A 19934-nucleotide genomic window follows, 5' to 3' on the forward strand; every position below is an offset into this window, starting at 1 on the left:
AAAATGAAAATAGCCTACTGTCAGCAAAGATTATGATGCAAACACAGAACAGTGTGTTCGAACTAAAAATATTGGAAACACTCCAGTGGAAACAGAAACTAAGTTAATGCCTCAGGTTATGGCTTTTCATCAGAACTGGAAAATCCTAGAACTGTAAGAGCTTTTACTAGGTGAAATGGGGGAACAGTAGGAAACTAACCAAAAGATAATGTCTGTGATAAGGTGGAAAAACAAGAGACATCAACTGCCAAAAATATTTGTGGGGGAAGAACCAAAGGTAGTGGTAATGGAACAAAAAGAAAAAAGTGGGGTCCAGATCAGTGCAAATGGCATAACAGTGAAGGGGGTTTGACTGGAAAGACGAGATTGATATTTGTAAAGTAAAAGAAACAAAAAAATGTGAGCCAGAGATTATATTCCATAATTTAGACTGTAATCTCTGTGGCCCATTTGGTTCCTTCTCTTTGCATGTGTCTATCTTCCCCTATTACCAATTGCCTCAGCTTTGTCACATCAACTCTCATTAATTAATTTCTCATAATAGATCTAGCCTTTTGAAATTTTCCACACTTCCCCCTGTATCACTTACAAGTTTTACTGTTCAAACTTTCCTCGTTTGGACTGAAATGTGACAACATGAAATGTTAATTGTTCCTATCTCTGCAGATGTTGTCAAACTTGCTGCTTCAAAATTTTCATGTATTTCAGATTTTCAGCGTTTCAGTATTTTGCTTATGCAACAGTAATTATTTATTGTGTATCAGACTTTGTGAAACCAGGAGTCAGATTTCCAAAAAGCTTTCCCAACTCAACAGATGTGTCTTTAAAATGGGTCCTTGACCACCATTTTCTTGCTATAGGGAGGCCTCTTTGGAAACAGACTGTTTATAAGGCTGGCCTTGCTTCTCAGGGATTTTGTATCAAAGACAATTAAGTTCCTTTAGCTCTCAGCCCTCAGACTCTCCCATGCGACCCCACATCCTTCATGCCCACTCACCCAGTACAGTATAGAACTAACGTGACATAGAATGGCAATGGCAAGTCTTAAAGTACACTAATAAAAATCACCCATTCTGCTTTGAAAAAAAATTGTTGCACTTACAAAAGCAAATAATAAACTTTACCTTATTTCACACTTAACTTTATCCAAATAAACAAATACTGAAAGAAATAAATCAAAAGAACGAACAAATTGGTTGTCTTTTAATCAAAGCAGACTCCACTTCCACCTGTGAAAACAGGCCCCTGCTGAACTAATCAAATACGAAGCCTTAGATTCAGCTAAGCATTCATAATGTGGCTATGAGCCATATTATCTGGAACAAATGGCCAGATATCCATTTCTCCAGATGAGCATATAGGATGCAAAGGCAATGTGGGTAAGACCTTTTAATCATATATTTTAAAAAGAGTTGCAGAATCCAGACAATGGTTTAACAAGTCCGCTGAGGGACTGCGAACCACATCTCCTTGAGAAGCTAGTCCAATTCTATGAAAAAATTTCACCGGTGTGGGGGCGAGGTGGAGGAGGACGAGGACGAGATGTTTGTGCTTTCAATGGAGCCAGCTACAGATGGAAGTGAATTCTGTACAACAAAACTACCAGCCTGGGAATCTCTAAAATGACCCACCCACCACTTTTAATACCCTCCAGAAGCAAGCTGTCTCTGCCGAAATCTAATCTTGTAGCTTTTCAGAACTTTGATTAATTTGACTTTCAAAATTTTTATACAATTTATAGAAACCACACAAAATGCTGGATGATTTTGTACATACAAACTATGAGTTTACAAATAACAGAGCAAAATGAATACAACACCCAACAGCTTGGATTAATTTGTACTTGGTGGGAGCTTTACTGATTGCTCACACATGAGCATTAATATACCTTTTAAAAGCAGCCAAGGATTTCATATTTCCTTCTAGATCAACACACTACTGAAGGGCAACACTGTAGTCCATGATCTTCATAAAAATAAACTATGTTTCAATGAAAGAGGAACATGAAATGATGGGAAAACAACAATACTCAAAATAGATCTACTCAATAGGGAAAAAAAATTTGCAAGTTATGACCAACTAAGAAACATCCAGTACCTTTTTAAAAACTGAGCTTTTAAAAAGTGGGATTTTCTGTATTGGACACACCATATCATTTGTGATTATATCCAGAACAGTCCATTTAACTTGTGTTTTGATTAAACTCATGTACTGCTGTTGTGCATTCTTAAGCAGTATTTGAGAGTGGCAATAGAATTTGAATGAAATTTCATTTGGAACCAAAATTAATTTCTTAAATCTAGAATAAACATAGTCCATTCTGCACAAGTATTTAATCTGCACTATACCTTTCTCAGAATACATACATGCAAAATGCTTAAGTCTTCTCACATTTCTTAGTTTTAAACATAGAGAAGTATTTTCTGCAGCTTCAACTGCCCAAAACCACACCCAACGTGAAAAGAAATGCACCTTTAAAACAGCTAGCAACTGTTTCTGACAAAAAAAACAGAAATGACATTTTTCACACACAGACCAAATTTAGTCTTTAAGATGTACGTTGTGAACAAACAGAATGAAGGGAATATGGAAAAGAAAAAGCATATTGATAGATATTTGGCATCATTCACTCTGCAGCTGTGCTGAAGAGAATGTGGAGATATATCAATTACATCACAAATGCAGTGTCACACAAAGTTAATTAACCCTACAAAAGACAGCTCCAAGGAACACTAATAGTTAACGATCAAATTTTAAAGTCATGTTCCATGATACCTTCTGGGAGAATAAAATTTGTATATTTAAGTAAGGATAACTCTACCAGTGTGTGACATGCCATGTATTGGGAATACTGAAAATGGAATTTCATTTATATTTAAATAATGATTATGTGGATCAGGAACCAACAACCTGGCTTTTAATGCAAAATTAAGCAGCTTCTTAAACAGAAAAATATATCCTGAAAAAGGAAATTCACCAAGGCATAATTGGCAGTGAATGTGTCAAATATTTAATATATGAAACTTAAGTACCAATATTTTATTGTTGTTTGTAACCTCAAGGAGAAGGTAACTCACTTGTAAAAATTTAAACTTTAAGTCAGCCTATGCTATATTCACACTTGAGGTTTAACAATTTGGCCTATTTGGCTGCTGGCCTCAAGAATTGCAACATGACCGCTTGAAACTTACAAGTTAAAGAAAGCAAAGAACTATGTACACTCTTCTGAAAAGCTGCTTAATACTTCGGGACACTGTTCAATTACCTCACATTGGTTTTTCAAAGGTGCAATGCATGTACTTAAGGGGCTAGTAAACCCACTAGTCCTTGGTAAGAGTTAATTTAAAAATCTGCTACCACTCCAAAATACTCCAATCTGGATACAGAGCAAAACAGAATATACTTTAAAGTATGGCATGGGATATAGATGTTCCATGATTGGTTGCAACATTGTATACAAACCACTTGAGAAACATTTTTCATGCTCCATCAGGGATGGGTAGCAGTCACACCAATTGATTACCTTTATAGCACTAGTCAAAATAAAAAGCTCATTATGGTTTGTCCTGGGGAACATTTTAAAGATGATCAATAGCAGATATTTTTATGAACTGCTGTATTAGAAAAAAATACATTTAAAATGTTACTTGTTTACATGCAATTAAATTGAAAACACTTCGGTAAATAGGTTCACATTAGCTATGGCTCTTTTTCTTTTTTGCTCAGCTGAAACTTGCAGGAAGTGGTGTCTTTGTTGAAGGAAGTACCAAAAAGGCAGCAATTTGTGTTTCTGTTGAGATTCACGTTGGCTTTTCCCATTCGTCCTCATGGGAAATAGGTCTTGTGTATTCTTGCAATAAGGTGACTGTTTCAGACAGTACCAATTCCATCCAGTGAGTTCTAAAACTGCATGGTAGGTACCATGGGAAAAAGGTGCATTCAGCCCTTTCCTCTGTGGACACGGATTTAAACCACGTTGATGTACTTAATCTGTGGGAAAACCGAATATTGATATAGTTAAAACTTAATACTATAGAAGTTAGCATAGCAGCAAACTCTGCCTTGTTCAATTCAATATTCTAGTCTAATTTGAATATCAAACATATTCCAGATACAATCAATCAGTTTCATGATCTAAAAATCTGAATAATACTGTTCCAACACAAATTGAGTAAGTGACTGATTACAAAGCACTGCTCTGTAAGTGTAGTTTGTTCTTTGAAAATTGAACAAAGCTAAGTTTTTGCAAAATTTTATTTTTGTGTTAAAGAAAATACTTGCCTTCTTTTGATGCAGAACATTAACATTATTTTCCCAAACTATGAAACTACCCTGCAGGCGATTCACACTAGTGCCCCAGGATAACTCTTTTCATATCTTTACAATTATATGATTATCAGTAGTTATCAATACCTATTATTCCTGACACAGCATATCTACACATAGCCTGAGCCAGGAGACCGGGTTCAAGTTGCACCTGCTTCAGAAATACGTAACAGATGATTAGAAAATATCTAGTTCCACTGATTATGGACCAGATCAAACCCTCAAAATTTAGTAAGATCATTTAGACCCTAACGTTTTCTTATTTTAAAAGCAAGTGCCAGGTGTTGCATTCTGAATGTAAATCAATTGGTCAAACTATCATATTTGAAGCAAAACATACTTTAGTCATAGTTAAAACAAAAGAAAGGATCATTTGGAAAACTCAACACTACCAGAAAACTTAACAGAATAATCAAATATTTAACTACTACACAGTAACTGTTCCAACAGAATAACATCCCATAACCACACCCTTGGCAAAGACAAATTCAGTAAAATAGATTGCAGAATTGCCCAAGACAATCAGAAGGAAAATCATCAAGAGAAAACTGACAGAGAAAGTAGCAATGAGAGATGGAGTGCAGCTTCTAAAGCCAATTTCAAGAGCCCAGACACTGCTGAGAAACTAAAACTAAAAATCCTGTCTCTCGAGGAGCTTGACCCCACCCATTCAGATTGCTTCTATTGTTTCAACTTGGGAAAAAGAGTCTTCACAGGCTGTTTATTGGTCGTAAAACCTCTCCAAAAACAAAAGGACAAAATACACCTCTTAAAGCCATAGTATTGTCACACACTCATCCTAAAATGAGTTATGCTTACATTTGCATCCCTAGCTCTTTCCTAATGGTATTAATTGAACTTTAACAGTATGGACATCAAATAGTTTTCTATCTCAGAGCTTACAGAGAAAAATTTGGACAATATCAGCTGACTTTTTGAGCTTTAAAGGCATTAAATAAATGATTTTCTTTTACAATTCATGCAAACAGATTTTTGACAAATCTGCCTGGACCAAGGGTGGACAGGCATATTTTTCATAATATATTTGTATTAAAGCCAATTACAGCGCTACATCCAAAATGAATAGTACACACACTCAAATTTAAACTCCAGATCTTAGTGCCACACGTGATAAATTTCCGTCCCTTTTTACAGTACACGGTCCAATATTTCAAGTTGTTAACAGTTGACACAAACAGTAGTTTTACGTACCCAATTGTGAACATAGCATACTGTCTGGCTTCATGCCCCTGCGTCAATGTCTCAATGACTTGTCCCATACTTTTCCTTGACCAAGTTAATGAAAGACAAGGTCGGCTTCTGCTTGAATGCTGATCTCTGTGATACAATTTTTAACTCATTCATTGCCTATACTGTAAAATTTGTTAGCTCAGCAGTTCTGGATAACCAACAATGCCACCAAAAGATTGTAGGGGAAGCAAAAAGAAAAATCTGCTTTTGGCTTCCACTGTCATCCCTGTAAAATTCCTGCTGATTCTACTACTCAACTGCAACCCTCTCAGACTCAACCTCTCTTCAGGACAAAAGTCTATTATATTGTGAAGGAAGGGTCAATGGACCCGAAACGTTAACTCTGATTTCTCTCAGATGTTGCTCAACCTGCTGAGATCTTCCAGAAATTTCTATTTTCGTTTCAGATTTTCAGCATCCACAGTTTTTTCAGTTTTTTGTCTAACAGACTAAAACTTCAGTTGAACGGCGGATCTCGCACTCTCTACCAAGTATTGATTACTTCCTCACTCATAACACTGTGCATTTATTATGACAATAGACAATAGGTGCAGGAGTAGGCCATTCAGCCCTTCAAGCCTGCACCGCCATTCAATTTGATCATTGCTGATCATTCCTAAATCAGTATCCGCTTCCTGCCTTTTCTCCATAACCCTTGATTCCACTATCTTTGAGAACTCTATCCAACTCTTTCTTAAATGAATCCAGGGACTGGGCCTCCACTGCCCTCTGGGGCGAGCATTCCACACAGCCACCACTCTCTGGGTGAAGAAGTTTCTCCTCATCTCTGTCCTAAATGGTCTATCCCGTATTTTTAAGCTGTGTCCTCTGGTTCAGCACTCATCCATCAGTGGAAACATGTTTCCTGCTGCCAGGGTGTCCAATCCTTTCATAAATCTTATATGTCTCAATCATATCCCCTCTCAGTCTTCTAAACTCAAGGGTATACAAGCCCAGTCGCTTCAGTCTTTCAGTGTAAGGTAATCCCTCCATTCCAGGAATTGACCTCGTGAACCTACGCTGCACTCCCTCAATAGCCAGAATGTCTTTCCTCAAATTTGGAGACCAGAACTGCACACAGTACTCCAGGTGTGGTCTCACCAGGGCCCTGTACAGCTGCAGAAGCACCTCTTTGCTTCTATACTCAATCCCTCTTGTTATGAAGGCCAGCATGCTATTGGCCTTCTTCACTACCTACTGTACCTGCATGCTTGCCTTCATCGACTGGTGTATAAGAACACCCAGATCTCTCTGTACTGCCCCTTTACCTAAATTAATTCCATCAAGGTAGTAATCTGCCTTCCTGTTCTTGCCACCGAAGTGGATAACCATACATTTACCAACATTAAACTGCATCTGCCTACTCACCTAATTTGTCCAGGTCCCCCTGTAATCTCCTAACATCCTCATCACATTTCACCCTGCCACCCAGCTTTGTATCATCAGCAAATGTGCTAATGTTATTGCTGATACCATCTTCTATATCATTAGCATATATTGTAAAAAGCTGCGGTCCCAGCATGGATCCCTGCGGTACCCCACTGGTCACTGCCTGCCATTCCAAAATGGAGACGTTTATCACTACCCTTTGTTTCCTATCAGCCAACCAATTTTCAATCCAATCTAGTACTTTGCCCCCTAAGTTTACTCACTAACACCCTATGTGGAACTTTTATCAAAAGCTTTCTGAAAGTCCAGGTACGCTACATCTACTGGATCTCCCTCATCCATCTTCAGAGTTACATCCTCAAAAAATTCAAGAAGATTAGTCAAGCACGATTTCCCCTTCATAAGTCCATGCTGACTCTGTCCTATCCTGTTACTACTATCCAGATGTGCCGTAGTCTCATCCTTTATAATAGACTCCAGCATCTTTCCCACCACTGAGGTCAGACTAACTGGTCTATAATTTCCTGCTTTCTCTCTCCCACCTTTCTTAAAAAGTGGTATAACATTAGCCACTCTCCAATCCTCAGGTACCAATCCTGAATCTATCGAATTCTGGAAAAATAATCACCAATGCATCCACGATTTCCCGAGCCACCTCCTTCAGTACCCTGGGATGTAGACCATCAGGCCCCGGAGACTTATCAACCTTCAGACCTAACAGTCTCTCCAACACCAAATCCTGGCAAATACAGATTCCCTTAAGTTCCGGTCCTTCAGTCACTGTTACCTCAGGGAGATTGCTTGTGTCTTCCCCAGTGAACACAGATCTGAAGTACCCATTTAATTCTTCTGCCATTTCTTTGTTCCCCGTAATATGTTTCTGTCTTCAAGGGCCCAATTTTAGTCCTAACCATGTTTTTGCCGTGCACATACCTAAAAAAGCTTTTACTATCCTCCTTTATATTATTGGCCAGTTTACCTTCGTACCTCATTTTTCCTCTGCGTATTCCCTTCTTAGTAATCCTCTGTTGTTCTTTAAAAGCTTCCCAGTCCTCTGTTTTCCCACTTATCTTTGTTATACTTTTTCTCTTTTAACTTTATATGTTTCTTAACTTCCCTCGTCAGCCACAGCCGCCCATGCCTCCTCCTGGGTTCTTTCTTCCTTTTAGGAATGAACTGATCATGCAACTTCTGCATTATCAGAAATATCCACCATTGTTCCACCACGGTCATCCCTGCTAAGGTATTGCACCAGTGAACTTTGGCCAGCTCCTCCCTCATAGCTCCATAGTTCCCTTTATTCAACAGAAGTAATGTCACTTCCGACTACCCTCTCCCTCTCAAATTGCAGATTGAAGCTTAATGTATTATGGTCACTACTTTCCAATGGCTCCTTCACTTCGAGGTCTCAGACCAATTCTGGTTCATTACACAATACTAGATCCAGAATTGCCTTGTCCCTGGTCGGCTCCAGCACCAGCTGCTCTAAGAATCCATCTCTGAGGCACTCCACAAAGTCTCTTTCTTGAGGTCCAATACCATCCTGATTCTCCCAGTCTACCTGCATAATCCTCCATAACAACTGTAGTACCATCTTTACCACAGGCCAATTTCAGCTCCTGATTCAACTTACATCCAACATCCAGACTACTGTTTAGGGGCCTGTAGATGACTCCCAAGAGGGTCTTTTTACCCTTAGTATCTCGCAGCTCTATCCACACTGACTCTACATCCCCTGACTCTAGGTTCCCCCGTGCAGGGGACTGAATATCATCCCTTACCAACAAGGCCACTCCACCCCCTCTGCCAGTCAGTCTGTCCTTACGATAGCACGTGTAGCCTTGAATATTCTTTTCCCAGGCCCTGTCCACTTGAAGCCACGTCTCAGTTATCCCCACAATATCGTATCTGCCAATTTCCAAAAGAGCCTCAAGCTCATCCATTTTATTTCTAATGCTTCGTGCGTTCATATACAGTATTTTTAATTTGTTACTGCTCTCATCCTTCCCATCAACCTTACAGCATGATCCCTTTCCGAATTTTCTGCCTCATTGATACAGTTGTCTTTCTTGACTTCTCTTGTTCTAACTGTCCCTTCAATTTCCTTTTTATACATCCAGTTTGTTCCCTCCCCCTGCTACTTCGTTTAAATGTAGCGGTGTTGCAGTAGAAAACCTGCCTGCCAGAATGCTGGTCCCTAACCTATTAAGGTGCAAACCGTCTCTCTTGTAGAATTTATGTTTACCACAAAATGTACCCCAGTGATTCAAGAACTTAAATCCTTGCTTCCTGCGCCAGTTCCCCAACCACACGTTCAAGTCCATTATCGCCCTGTTTCTGGCCTCACCAGCCCGAGGAACTGGAAGCAAACCAGAGATAACCACCTTGGACGTCCCGCTTTTCAGCCTTCTTCCTAGTTCTCCAAAGTCCCGCTGTAGTATGTGCCTCCTCTTCTTCCCGACATCATTTGTGCCGACATGTACGACCACCTCTGGCTCTTCACCCTCGTCCTTGATGATTTCCTGCACTCTGTCCGCAATGTCTTTCACCCTGGCACCAGGAAGGCAACACACCATCCTTAAATCCCGTCTGCTGCCACAAAAACCCCAGTCAGTTCTTCTCACGATGGAGTCCCCTATTACCACGCTCTGTGCGATGTCCGACTCTTCCACTCTGCCTCTGCGCCAACTTTTGATTGACAGACCTGGCCGCCTCGTGGACTGGCAGTGTCATCAGTCTCTACTGTTTCCAAAAGCTTCAACTTGTTCCTGACAGGTACTTCTCTCGGGGTCTCTTGCACCTGTCTCCTCTCTAGGTAAAAAATGAGGTCTGCAGATGCTGGAGATCACAGCTGAAAATGTGTTGCTGGTTAAAGCACAGCAGGTTAGGCAGCATCCAAGGAATAGGAAATTCGATGTTTCGGGCATAAGCCCTTCATCAGGAATCATGAAGGGTTATGCCCGAAACGTCGAATTTCCTATTCCTTGGATGCTGCCTAACCTGCTGTGCTGTAACCAGCAACACATTTTCACCTGTCTCCTCTCTGCCTTCTCATCGTCCGTTCTCTTCTGCTCTCTTCTGGCATGATTGGTGTAATAACCTCGCTGAAGGTCTTGTCCAGAAAGATCTCGTTCTCTCGGATGAGCCTAAGATCCTCGAGTTCTTTCATCAGCGCTGCAATATGCTCAGTCAGTAGCTGAATGTGCACACATACGAGCTAGACACACCAGAGTCGTTGACCTCCCACATCAAGCATGCAGCGCACTGAACCAGCTGGGCAGTCATGTCTTCACCCTCTTCAACTGTAGCGTAATCACTTCACTCAACCTCCTTTTCAAAGACTCCTGAGCTGAAGCCTCACTCTTCGATTAAAAACCTCTTTAGACTCGCGTTTTGTAGCAAGTCTGTGGACTCTTAATTTAGGTTAGCGGAGGAGGGAGGGAGGGAGACCCTACTTTGTAGGACCTGGGGTTTAGAATACACCCACTCTAATAGCAATCATTTACCTTCCCGACTGACTTTGCGCTCCGCCTGAACTTCCGCCCAGCTCCCGCCACTCTCTGCTGCAATGCTATCATCCATATCTTTGTTTCCTTCAGAGTAGATTATTTCAAAGCTTTCAATCAACCACTGGTCTCAATGCACTTCAGTCCATCTAGAACAACTTCTGGTATCCTATCCTGCTTCAATTCCACTCACCCATGATTCCTTCACCTTGCTGACCAAATATAGCTCCAGGTCCCTCAATGTCTCAAAGTTAAAACGGTCATTGATTTGCAAAATTCTGTTTTTGGCCTTGCCTCTTGCAACTTCCCAGCTCATTATTGTAACCTCTCCCACTGGTACATTTACCCCAGAAAACTTTTCGTGCAACTTCTATTCTGTCACACCACTATATGCCATTCCATTAGTCACCTAGTCTTTACAGTCTTGAATTTCCTCCCTAAAACTCTTCATCGCCTTCTCCTACAATCATTGATGAATCGTTCAATCATAATACACAAGGCAAACTGTAATTTGGTTTAATGCGTATGAGCATTTTCGTAACTAATAATAGTTTGGCAAACAAAGCTTGCCTTTCTCTTTCAACAATAGAAAAACCCAATGAAAATGCATTTTTTTTTATAACTTTAAAATTTAAAGAAATGTTGAAAAATATTAATGTTCTGCAATACACTATATATTTATTAGCCATTTGGCATAGACTAATAGAGTTTCATGGAGGCTCTGTAAGGCCTAGAGTTATCTCTCAAAGAACAAATCCAACTCGGTAGCTACACACGTCTTCATGGAATCCTTCTTGTCTGATACTAGCCCAATTCTAATCACTCATTGTAACCAGAAGAACTTGAAATACATTGACAACTCTGGTAATGGTGCCATCTTCAAAAGACCGATGCACATCTAGGCATTATCCAAATATCGGATTATCTGGCAAGATCGCAAAGTCCCGATGCTTGACTAAACTATGTTATGCAGCATTCGATTAACCGATCAAATACTCCCCGCCTGTCTCTTTTAGATAATCGATGTCCCTCTGTACGTAGTTCAGGGAATTTTGAGGCAGTGTGGCAATTCAATGCAGAGGGGAAGAGGTGTTTTTTGTTTCCTTTTTAGAGTCATAGTTTATAAGGTCTTTTGAAAGGATAAATTGAAGCCCAGGATTAGGGGCCCAAAACAAATGAAAGGAGGAACATCAGAAAAAAAGTTTATTGGCTGGCAACAGTTACAAATTTGGCTATTCCAGGTTACTTTCAAATTTAAGGTAAAAAGGGGAAATATTCACATTAAAAATTAAACAACCAGTTGGAAATTTTTAAAAATCAAATTAACAACGAAGTAAATCGAAATGTAGAGCCAGGTGATTTGTTGTATCTGTATGATATAGAAGTTGATGGAACCCATTGTGGTTATAAGAACCAGAACAGCAGAAGTGCTGGTTGCTTGATGAGTTGGACAATCAATTTTGAAACACTTCATCACATCAGGGAAGGGGAAAAGTTATCTGGAGGCTGTTTCAGGAGTATTTTCCCTTCGAGTATCTACCTCTAATTCAGTCAGTGGTCAGGGACGGGAGTTTGCAACTATCAGTGAGGCAAGTCAAGGGATTCAGAAGATCGTGCTGAAGGAGCCTCAGCTCTTGCGCTTATCTTAACAGATGCAAAGTTCTTGCTCCATGTGGATGAAATGGGGTTGTAGAGGGATGAGCAAACTGATAGCACTGTAGTTCAGGGAGCCATTCAAGAGGCAAAAAAAAAGGAGAAATCTAGTAGTAATTATGAATAGTATAGTCAGGGAAATAGACATTGTTGACTGGCCAGGATTGAGAGCTCTGAAGGCTGTGTTACCTGCCTGGGTTCAGGATATCTCATCTGGGCTGCAGAAGAACTTGCAGTGGTCAGGGGAAAATCCAATTGTCGTGGTCCACATCGATACCAATGGTATGGGTGAAAAGAGACGATTATGAAGATGTGGGTGTACCTTACCTTTAAGAAAGCTAAAAGCTGACAGAACTACCTGACAGCACCAAGTGTTCTGAACAAGATACAATGTACCCTTTTGATCTAGCAGCTAGTTAGCTGGTTGCTGGGAGACAAAAACAGATTCAAATTAGGCCCATCAGTTTAAAGTATACCCCAAAACATTACCAAACTCCTACCAAGATTGAATTTATTATATTGACAATATTAAAAACCAGTGATACAATCCCAAGCTTTGGGCGTATAAAACCAGGAAACCAAGAACAGTTAAGAGAACTGCCAAGTAACCAACATCTGCAGATAGCCCAGAAAATTGCTCTCTTGTAGGTACATTTATCTATCAACCACCCGTGAAAGAGAAATCCTACGAAAATGATCTAGAGGAAGATACAACAGGAAGATACAACAGCTGCCTGGTTAAAAAATCAAATTTTAGTAAATTTTAATCGGGGGTTTTACCAGACTAGTATTATAGAAGGAAGGGAGTGTAAAAGATAGGTTAGAGGAAGGAGTTAATTAATTATTTACTGTTATACTTTAAGAAGTAAAATTGCTACTTCTTACTTTAACTAGTTCTTGGCCTCCCGAAATTTCAGATTACTGCATGGGTTAAGGTTTGTAGCTCAGGTTGAGGTTTTGGGTGTATGTTTGCTCGCTGAGCTGTAAGTTTGATACCCAGACGTTTCCTTATCTGGCTAGTTAACATCATCAGTGGTGACCTCAAAGTGAAGTGAAGCTGTTTCCTGTTTTCTATTTATGCGTTTGTCCTGGATGGGGTTCCTGGGGTTTGTGGTGATGTCATTTCCTGTTCGTTTGCTGAGGGGTTGATAGATGTAAGACCTATGTGTTTGTTTATGGCGTTGTGGATGGAGTGCCAGGCCTCTAGGAAATCTCTGGCATATGTTTGCTTAGCCCGTCCCAGGACAGATGAGTTGTCCCAGTCGAAATGGTGGGGTTTTTTTCCTCAGTGTTTAGGGCTACAAGGGAGAGAGGGTCGTGTCTTTTTGCGGCTAGCTGATGTTAGTGTAACCTGGTGGCTAACTTTCTTCCTGTTTGCTTACGTAGTGTTTCTGGCAGTCCTTGCATGGAATTTTGTAGAAGGATACTACAGGTGCACAATCCTTTATCTGAAATACTCGGGACCAGCTGGTTTTCGGAATTCATAATTTTTCCAATTTCAGAATAAGTGACAGTTTGATGGTGAAATATTTAAAAAATCTAACCGGAGGAGCATGTCTCACTAAGTAAATTGGGCTTAGAGAGAGAATAGAGGCCTGCTAGATGTGGGCATAATTACAGCATTTAAACCACATTTAGAGAAGTACATGAATATGAAAGGTTCAGAGGGATGTGGGCCAGGAGCAGGTAGATGGAACCAATTCAGTTTGGGATCACGTTTGGTATGAACTGGTTGGACCGAAGTGTCCGTTTCCATGCTGTATGACTCTAAGAATTCATATTGTTAGGGGCAAGTACTGGCATGGATACAAGACTGACTGACTGGCAGAAAGCAGAGAATGGGGATAAAGAAGTCTTTTTCAGGATGACAACTGGTGCCCAATGGAATTTTGCAGGGGTCAGAGTTGGGACAACTATTCATATTGTATGTTAACAACCTGGATGAAGAAACGTCGGGCATGTTTGCTAAGTTTGCAGGTGACACAAAGATAAGTGGAGGGATACTAGTGTTTAGGAAGTGGGTAGGCTGCAGAAGGAATTGAATAGGCTAGGAGAGTGGACAAAGTAGTGGCAAATGGAACACAATGTTGTAAATTGAGAGATTACGCACTTGGTCATAAGATTGGAGATATAGTCTAATTTCTAAATGGGGATAGGTTTTGAAAATGTGAAGCACAAAGAGATGGAACAGTTTTATTTCAGGATTCTCTTAAAGACAACATTTAGTGATGTGGTTAATCTGTGGAACTCATTGCTGCAGTATGCATTTTGCGGTTAAGATATCTAGATTCAAGGCCACATGTTTTCCAAACACAACCTTAAATCACATCTTCTATTGTATCAGGGTATTCCAATTTCTGATACCAGCCATCTCCTTGATAGATCAAATTGATTTTGGATTGAGTCAAATCTGTTCCAACTGTTGTCACTGCCATAGAATGGTTTTACTCCCAGACTTCCTTTTTATATTATGGTAACAACAATAATCATGACAAATACAATACAGAACAGAATTAAGTTCACGATCTCAACATTTTATGTTGATCTAACAAAATGGCTTATAGTGTAGGAAATTCATATGCTGGTATGTTGATATTGAAGTGGCTAATCCACACATTTGGCTCAATAAAACAGGAAGTTTTGATCGAGTAATTTACTGCAAGGCAGGAAAGATTGACTAAATAATAGCACATGATCCTACACTTAAGCAGGAACAGTCCTACTCAGAAAACCCAGATAATAAATGTCACTTTGAAAAATTAGGGCTTTGCAAATTTGACAGTTCACCATGCAGAGATTAATTTTTACTGAATTAGTTTGCGTTTCTGCAGCAGTTTAGACGTGAAAAATCTTTGTTTATTGCCTAAGGCAAGAAGGTTTTGCAATGTACACTTGTTTTCTATTAATGTTCTGTATTATAGCCAACACTTTTAATCTGGTCACCAAATTTACAAGTATTATAAACCCACACACAGTATTTACTCATTGATACTGGTGAACAGTGGCTGAATTTTTGCCCAGAATAGCGATAAAGATATAGCATTGTTTTCATTGAAGAATAACTTTGGTTTAGTAGATATCTACAATCAGTACAATTTAATAATATCCTCCATAGAAACTCATGTAAAATTAGAGGAAAGGGAATAACAAAGTAATTTGCATTAATATAATGCCTTTCATGAAGTCCCAAAGTACTTTATTATCAATTAGGTACATTTGAAGCGTAATAACTGAAATGCAGGGAACACAGCAGTCAATCTGTACACCTGAAGATATCACAAGCAGCAATAGCTAAAAGATCAGATTTTTAAAAAAAATGAAATTCATTGAGCAATTGTGAGAACTCCTCTGTCCTATCGCACAGTAATGAAATGGAAGCTGTTATCTTGAGAATGTAACTTTTAAAAAGTTGTGGGCTTTACATATGAACGAACCAAAACTAACACGGTCATTCTAGAAGATGAAAGACTTAATCTAAATTTGTTTAATATTACATTCCATGACACTGCAATCCTGTTGCTATAAATCCTGTGTCTTATGTTTCTGCTTCAAAACCACCTGATGAAGAAGCAGCACTTCAAAAGCTAGTGCCTCCAATTAACCTGTCGGACTATAACCTGGCATTGTGTGATTTTTAACTTTTACAACGCAGCAATTTGTAACTAGCATTGAAAAAGGAAGATTGTTTCGATGCCTATCTGCTCTATGGTTAATTGGCCAGTCTTGATTAGGCTGCTTCTGTTGGGAAACCTAAGTATCAAAGAACTCTTCAAAGACAACTATCAGAAATTCCAACCCATATCAGAAGATCTGGGCGTTTGAAAGTTATGCAATCTTATTACATGTCTTCCCAAGCACCTATCAACATAAAAGGCCCATGTGAAAAGATGAAGGGGTAGTGCTGTAGAAGAGTATAGGCGGAAAATTATGGAGGAGTAAAGAGGGTTGTATAATCATGAAATTGAAGAAAGAGACAAAAAGTCTCGAGAAAGAAACTAAGAGGAAGACCCAAATAGACATTTCTATTTGAAATTAAAATCTTTGATGAGAAACAGGAGGATACCATTCAAACGCCATTCAGTCCACAAAGTCAATTCTCTTCAATGTAACAAGGATCCCAAGATTGATTCATGGGATGAGTTTATGAGGATAGGTTGGACAGACTGCACTTGTATCCACTGGAGTTTAAAAAAGGAGGGGCGATGTTATTGAAACATACAAAATATCGCAGGTGGTTGCTCAGTGGATATTTTCCCTTGTGGGGGAGTCTAGAACAAGGGAACACGGTCTTAGTTTGAACTAGGTGAAAAAGAAACTTTCTCCAAAGTTGGTTAGTTTATGGAATTTCTTTTCTAACTGGGTCTCTGAACATGTTCATGTGAAATTTGGAATGTTTTTGATAGGGAAGGAAAGTTGAGGCTACAATCAGAACACCCATGATCTTATCAAAAGGCACGTAAGAATTGACATGCTGAATGGACCACTGACTCACAATTAGAGTCGTACCCTTGAATCAGTGTGTCATGGATAAACTACTGAACAGCTTATCCCTGAAACATCGAATCTCCGGCTCGTCGGATGCTGCCTGACTTGCAGTGCTTTTCCAGTGCCACACTTTGGACTCTAAACTACAGATGGGCCAATCCAAAATCCTTAGCTTAGTTTAATACATCAGACAAAACTTTGTAAAAGGGCCAAAACAAGTTTCCACCTTAATCACGTATTGAACAGTGTTCTGATAACTTTGCCTCAATAATTTGAGGTAGTACGCTTAGACACACACACTGCCATAAGAACATAAGAAATAAGAACAGGAGTAAGCCATTCAGCATCTCATCCTGCACAGTCGCTCAGAGACAGAGACAGTGTAGTTTTATCTCCTTCATTTTTATTCTGGGCCCTGAAGGGAGAGAGAACGATCACCTATGTGCACAGGGACATGAGTTCACGGTCTTCTCTGGAAACAGCAATTTCTCAATGAACTATCTTGAAATTTTACAAAGAGGAGCATCCAGATTAGGCAACATACGTATTGATTGGGTGACTGTTACAATCAACATATCTACAGTAAAGATTAAGCCATCTGCTGTGATACAATGAATGTTCTTAACCTTGTTAACTGGCTTCACATAATAAATACTTTTCACCTTGTTAACTGACCTTGTATACTGAATGCTTTCAATATTGTTAAATAGCTCTACATAATGAATGCCTTTCCACCTTGTTAACCCATCACCCTTGCCTCCAGCACCCCATTGTTAACTGTAAGTTCTTATCTGATCCGAGTCATGCTCAGCTGAATCTCATTTCACAAAACTTAACTCTTTCCCTACTTGCCGATATCAAATACATTCTCAAATCAACCTAAAGTCTCAGCTTCCCTTTTGTGCCAGCTCGTTACAGCCCTCAACTCCCCCATATTTTAAAAAATCATCTTCATTTCCAATGATTTCATTGATCTAGCCTCCACAATTCTCTTGGGTAAAAAATTCCAAACAGTCATTATCCTCCTGGAGAAGAAATTCCTTCTCATCTCAATTATAAATGGATGTCCCCTTATTCTGCAACTGTGCTCCTTAATGGAAAAACTCAATAACTGGACTTGTCATGTTCCCTCAATCTCATATGTTTAAAAAAAAGCCTCAACTTTTGCAAGGAACTCAGTGAATCAGCATTGGCTGAAGTTCATATTGACTGACTGGGCTAATTTCTGACGTGACCATATTATTGAGGTTCTGGCCTCATTTACATTCACTACACATTTTGCTGAGACTCTGACCAGTTCTTTCTTTGAACAACAATCTAGGTCCTACTTGTATCACAGGATTCCAACTTCAACATTAAAATAAATCCATTGCCTAAAATAGATGGGTGTTTTGGACACCAAAAAGTAGGTCAGCTTTAAAATGGTGTCTCCACATTGCAAGTGTTAATGGGCAAATATAAGGCTACAGATCCCACTTTCAGGTTATTTCTACCTTGTGGCCAGCAAGCAAACACGATGTTTATCAAAGTACACTTAACATGTGAAATAGAATTATTTTCACAAGTACAGAGGGGATTAATTTTATGTCTTATAATCCTGTGAAGATTAATGGCAAAGTTGTATTAGTCAATTTTCTGCATCATTTTTATGATAAGTTGGTTTGTTTTACCCAGTGAAAGCCATTCATTTCTTTCTCAGGCTGTTCTTATAATTTAGAGCTTTAAAATCTGCTTGCTCCAGTGAAACATTGTCTCCTGAATGTTAAAGGTTTTGAAAAACTGATCTTCATATTCCAAATGGGAACTCTACTTCTTTTGCACTCAAAGTCTTCACATCCTTTCTCCAGTGCAGCAATTGGAACTGCACACAGTACTCCAAATGTGGCCTAAAGTCGTATATAACTGCAGCATGACATGCCAACTTATATACTCCTGTCCCAACCGATGAAGGCAAGCTTACCATACGACTTCACCACCTTTTCTACTTGTTGCCACTTTCAGGAACTTGCACCCCAAGATCCCTCTGTACATCACAATGCTCCTAAGGATCCTGACATATACTTAAAAATGTGTTGCTGGAAAAGTGTAGCAGGTCAGGCAGCATCAAAGGAGCAGGAAAATCGACGTTTCGGGCATAAGCCCTTCTTCAGGAATGAGGAGCATGTGCCAAGCAGGCTAAGATAAAAGGCTGTATACTTTCCCCTTGCATTTAACCTCCTAAAACACATCACCTCAACACATTTGATCAAACACCATATGCCATCTCTCCACCCAATCTTCTAACTGATTTATACCCTGCTGGATTCTTTGACAACTTTCTCACTATCCTGAACTCCATCAATTTTCATGACATCTGCAAACTTACTAATCAGACCACATACAATCTCATCCAAATCCTTTAAATATATTAGAAACAGAGTTACATGAAGTGATCCTTGAGGAAGGCTACTGGTCACAGACCTCTGGTCAGAAAAACACACCTCCACAACTACTCTGTCTATGACCAAACCAATTTTCTATCAAAATTGCAAACTCACCACATGACTTAATCTTCTCGATCAGCCTACCACGAGGGATCTTATCTAATGATTTAGTTAAACTCCACATCGACAACATCACCTGCTTTACCCTCAATCACGTCATTTTTTCACAAAGCTCAAAATCAAATTTGAGACAAATCCTTTCTGGCACAAAGCCATACTGATTACCCCAAATAATTCAATTCTTTTCTACATGTGAGCAAATGACCAAAACAGTAAACAATCACATTAAAATTAGATTAGATTAGATTACTTAGTGTGGAAACAGGCCATTCGGCCCAACAAGTCCACACCAACCCACCGAAGCGCAACCCACCCAGATCCATTCCCCTATATTTATCCCTTTACCTAACACTACGGGCAATTTGGCATGGCCAATTCGCCTAACCTGCACATTTTTGGACTATGGGAAGAAACCAGAGCACCCAGAGAAAACCCACGCAGACACGGGGAGAATGTGTGGAGTTTGCACAGTCGCCTGAGGTGGGAATTGAATCCGGGTTTCTGGCACTGTGAGGCAGCAGTGTTAGCCACTGTGTCACCACACCGCCCATTGTGCCACCATGCCGCCCATAATCTTTCACGATTATCAGTAGAAACCATCTATTAGGCATGTTGGCAATTAGCCAATACACACCCATCTCATCAGAATACATAATAAATGTTACACTTCCTCGACAATGGATACTTAATCATGTATCCTTAGCTTTTTTAAAGTAGTAATAAATGGGTGTACAATTGTCTCCAAGTTTTCAAAAAAAATCAGTTGATAAAGTCAAGCATA

At 39.6% G+C, this 19934-nt stretch overlaps 1 protein-coding gene across 1 annotated transcript in view; it reads right to left on the reverse strand.

Moving 5' to 3' along the window:
• Positions 1–3078: 3078 nt before the first annotated feature.
• LOC132820382 (insulin receptor substrate 2-A-like) overlaps positions 3079–19934 on the reverse strand; it is an 83997-nt gene continuing 67141 nt past the window's right edge. Inside the window, exon 2 of the mRNA XM_060832456.1 lies at positions 3079–3990. Coding sequence (XP_060688439.1) covers positions 3986–3990 — 5 coding nt within the window. The 3' untranslated portion in view covers positions 3079–3985. The remainder of the gene's footprint in view (positions 3991–19934) is intronic.

Source organism: Hemiscyllium ocellatum, chromosome 11, assembly GCF_020745735.1.
Source record: "Hemiscyllium ocellatum isolate sHemOce1 chromosome 11, sHemOce1.pat.X.cur, whole genome shotgun sequence".
Lineage (NCBI taxonomy): Eukaryota > Metazoa > Chordata > Chondrichthyes > Orectolobiformes > Hemiscylliidae > Hemiscyllium > Hemiscyllium ocellatum.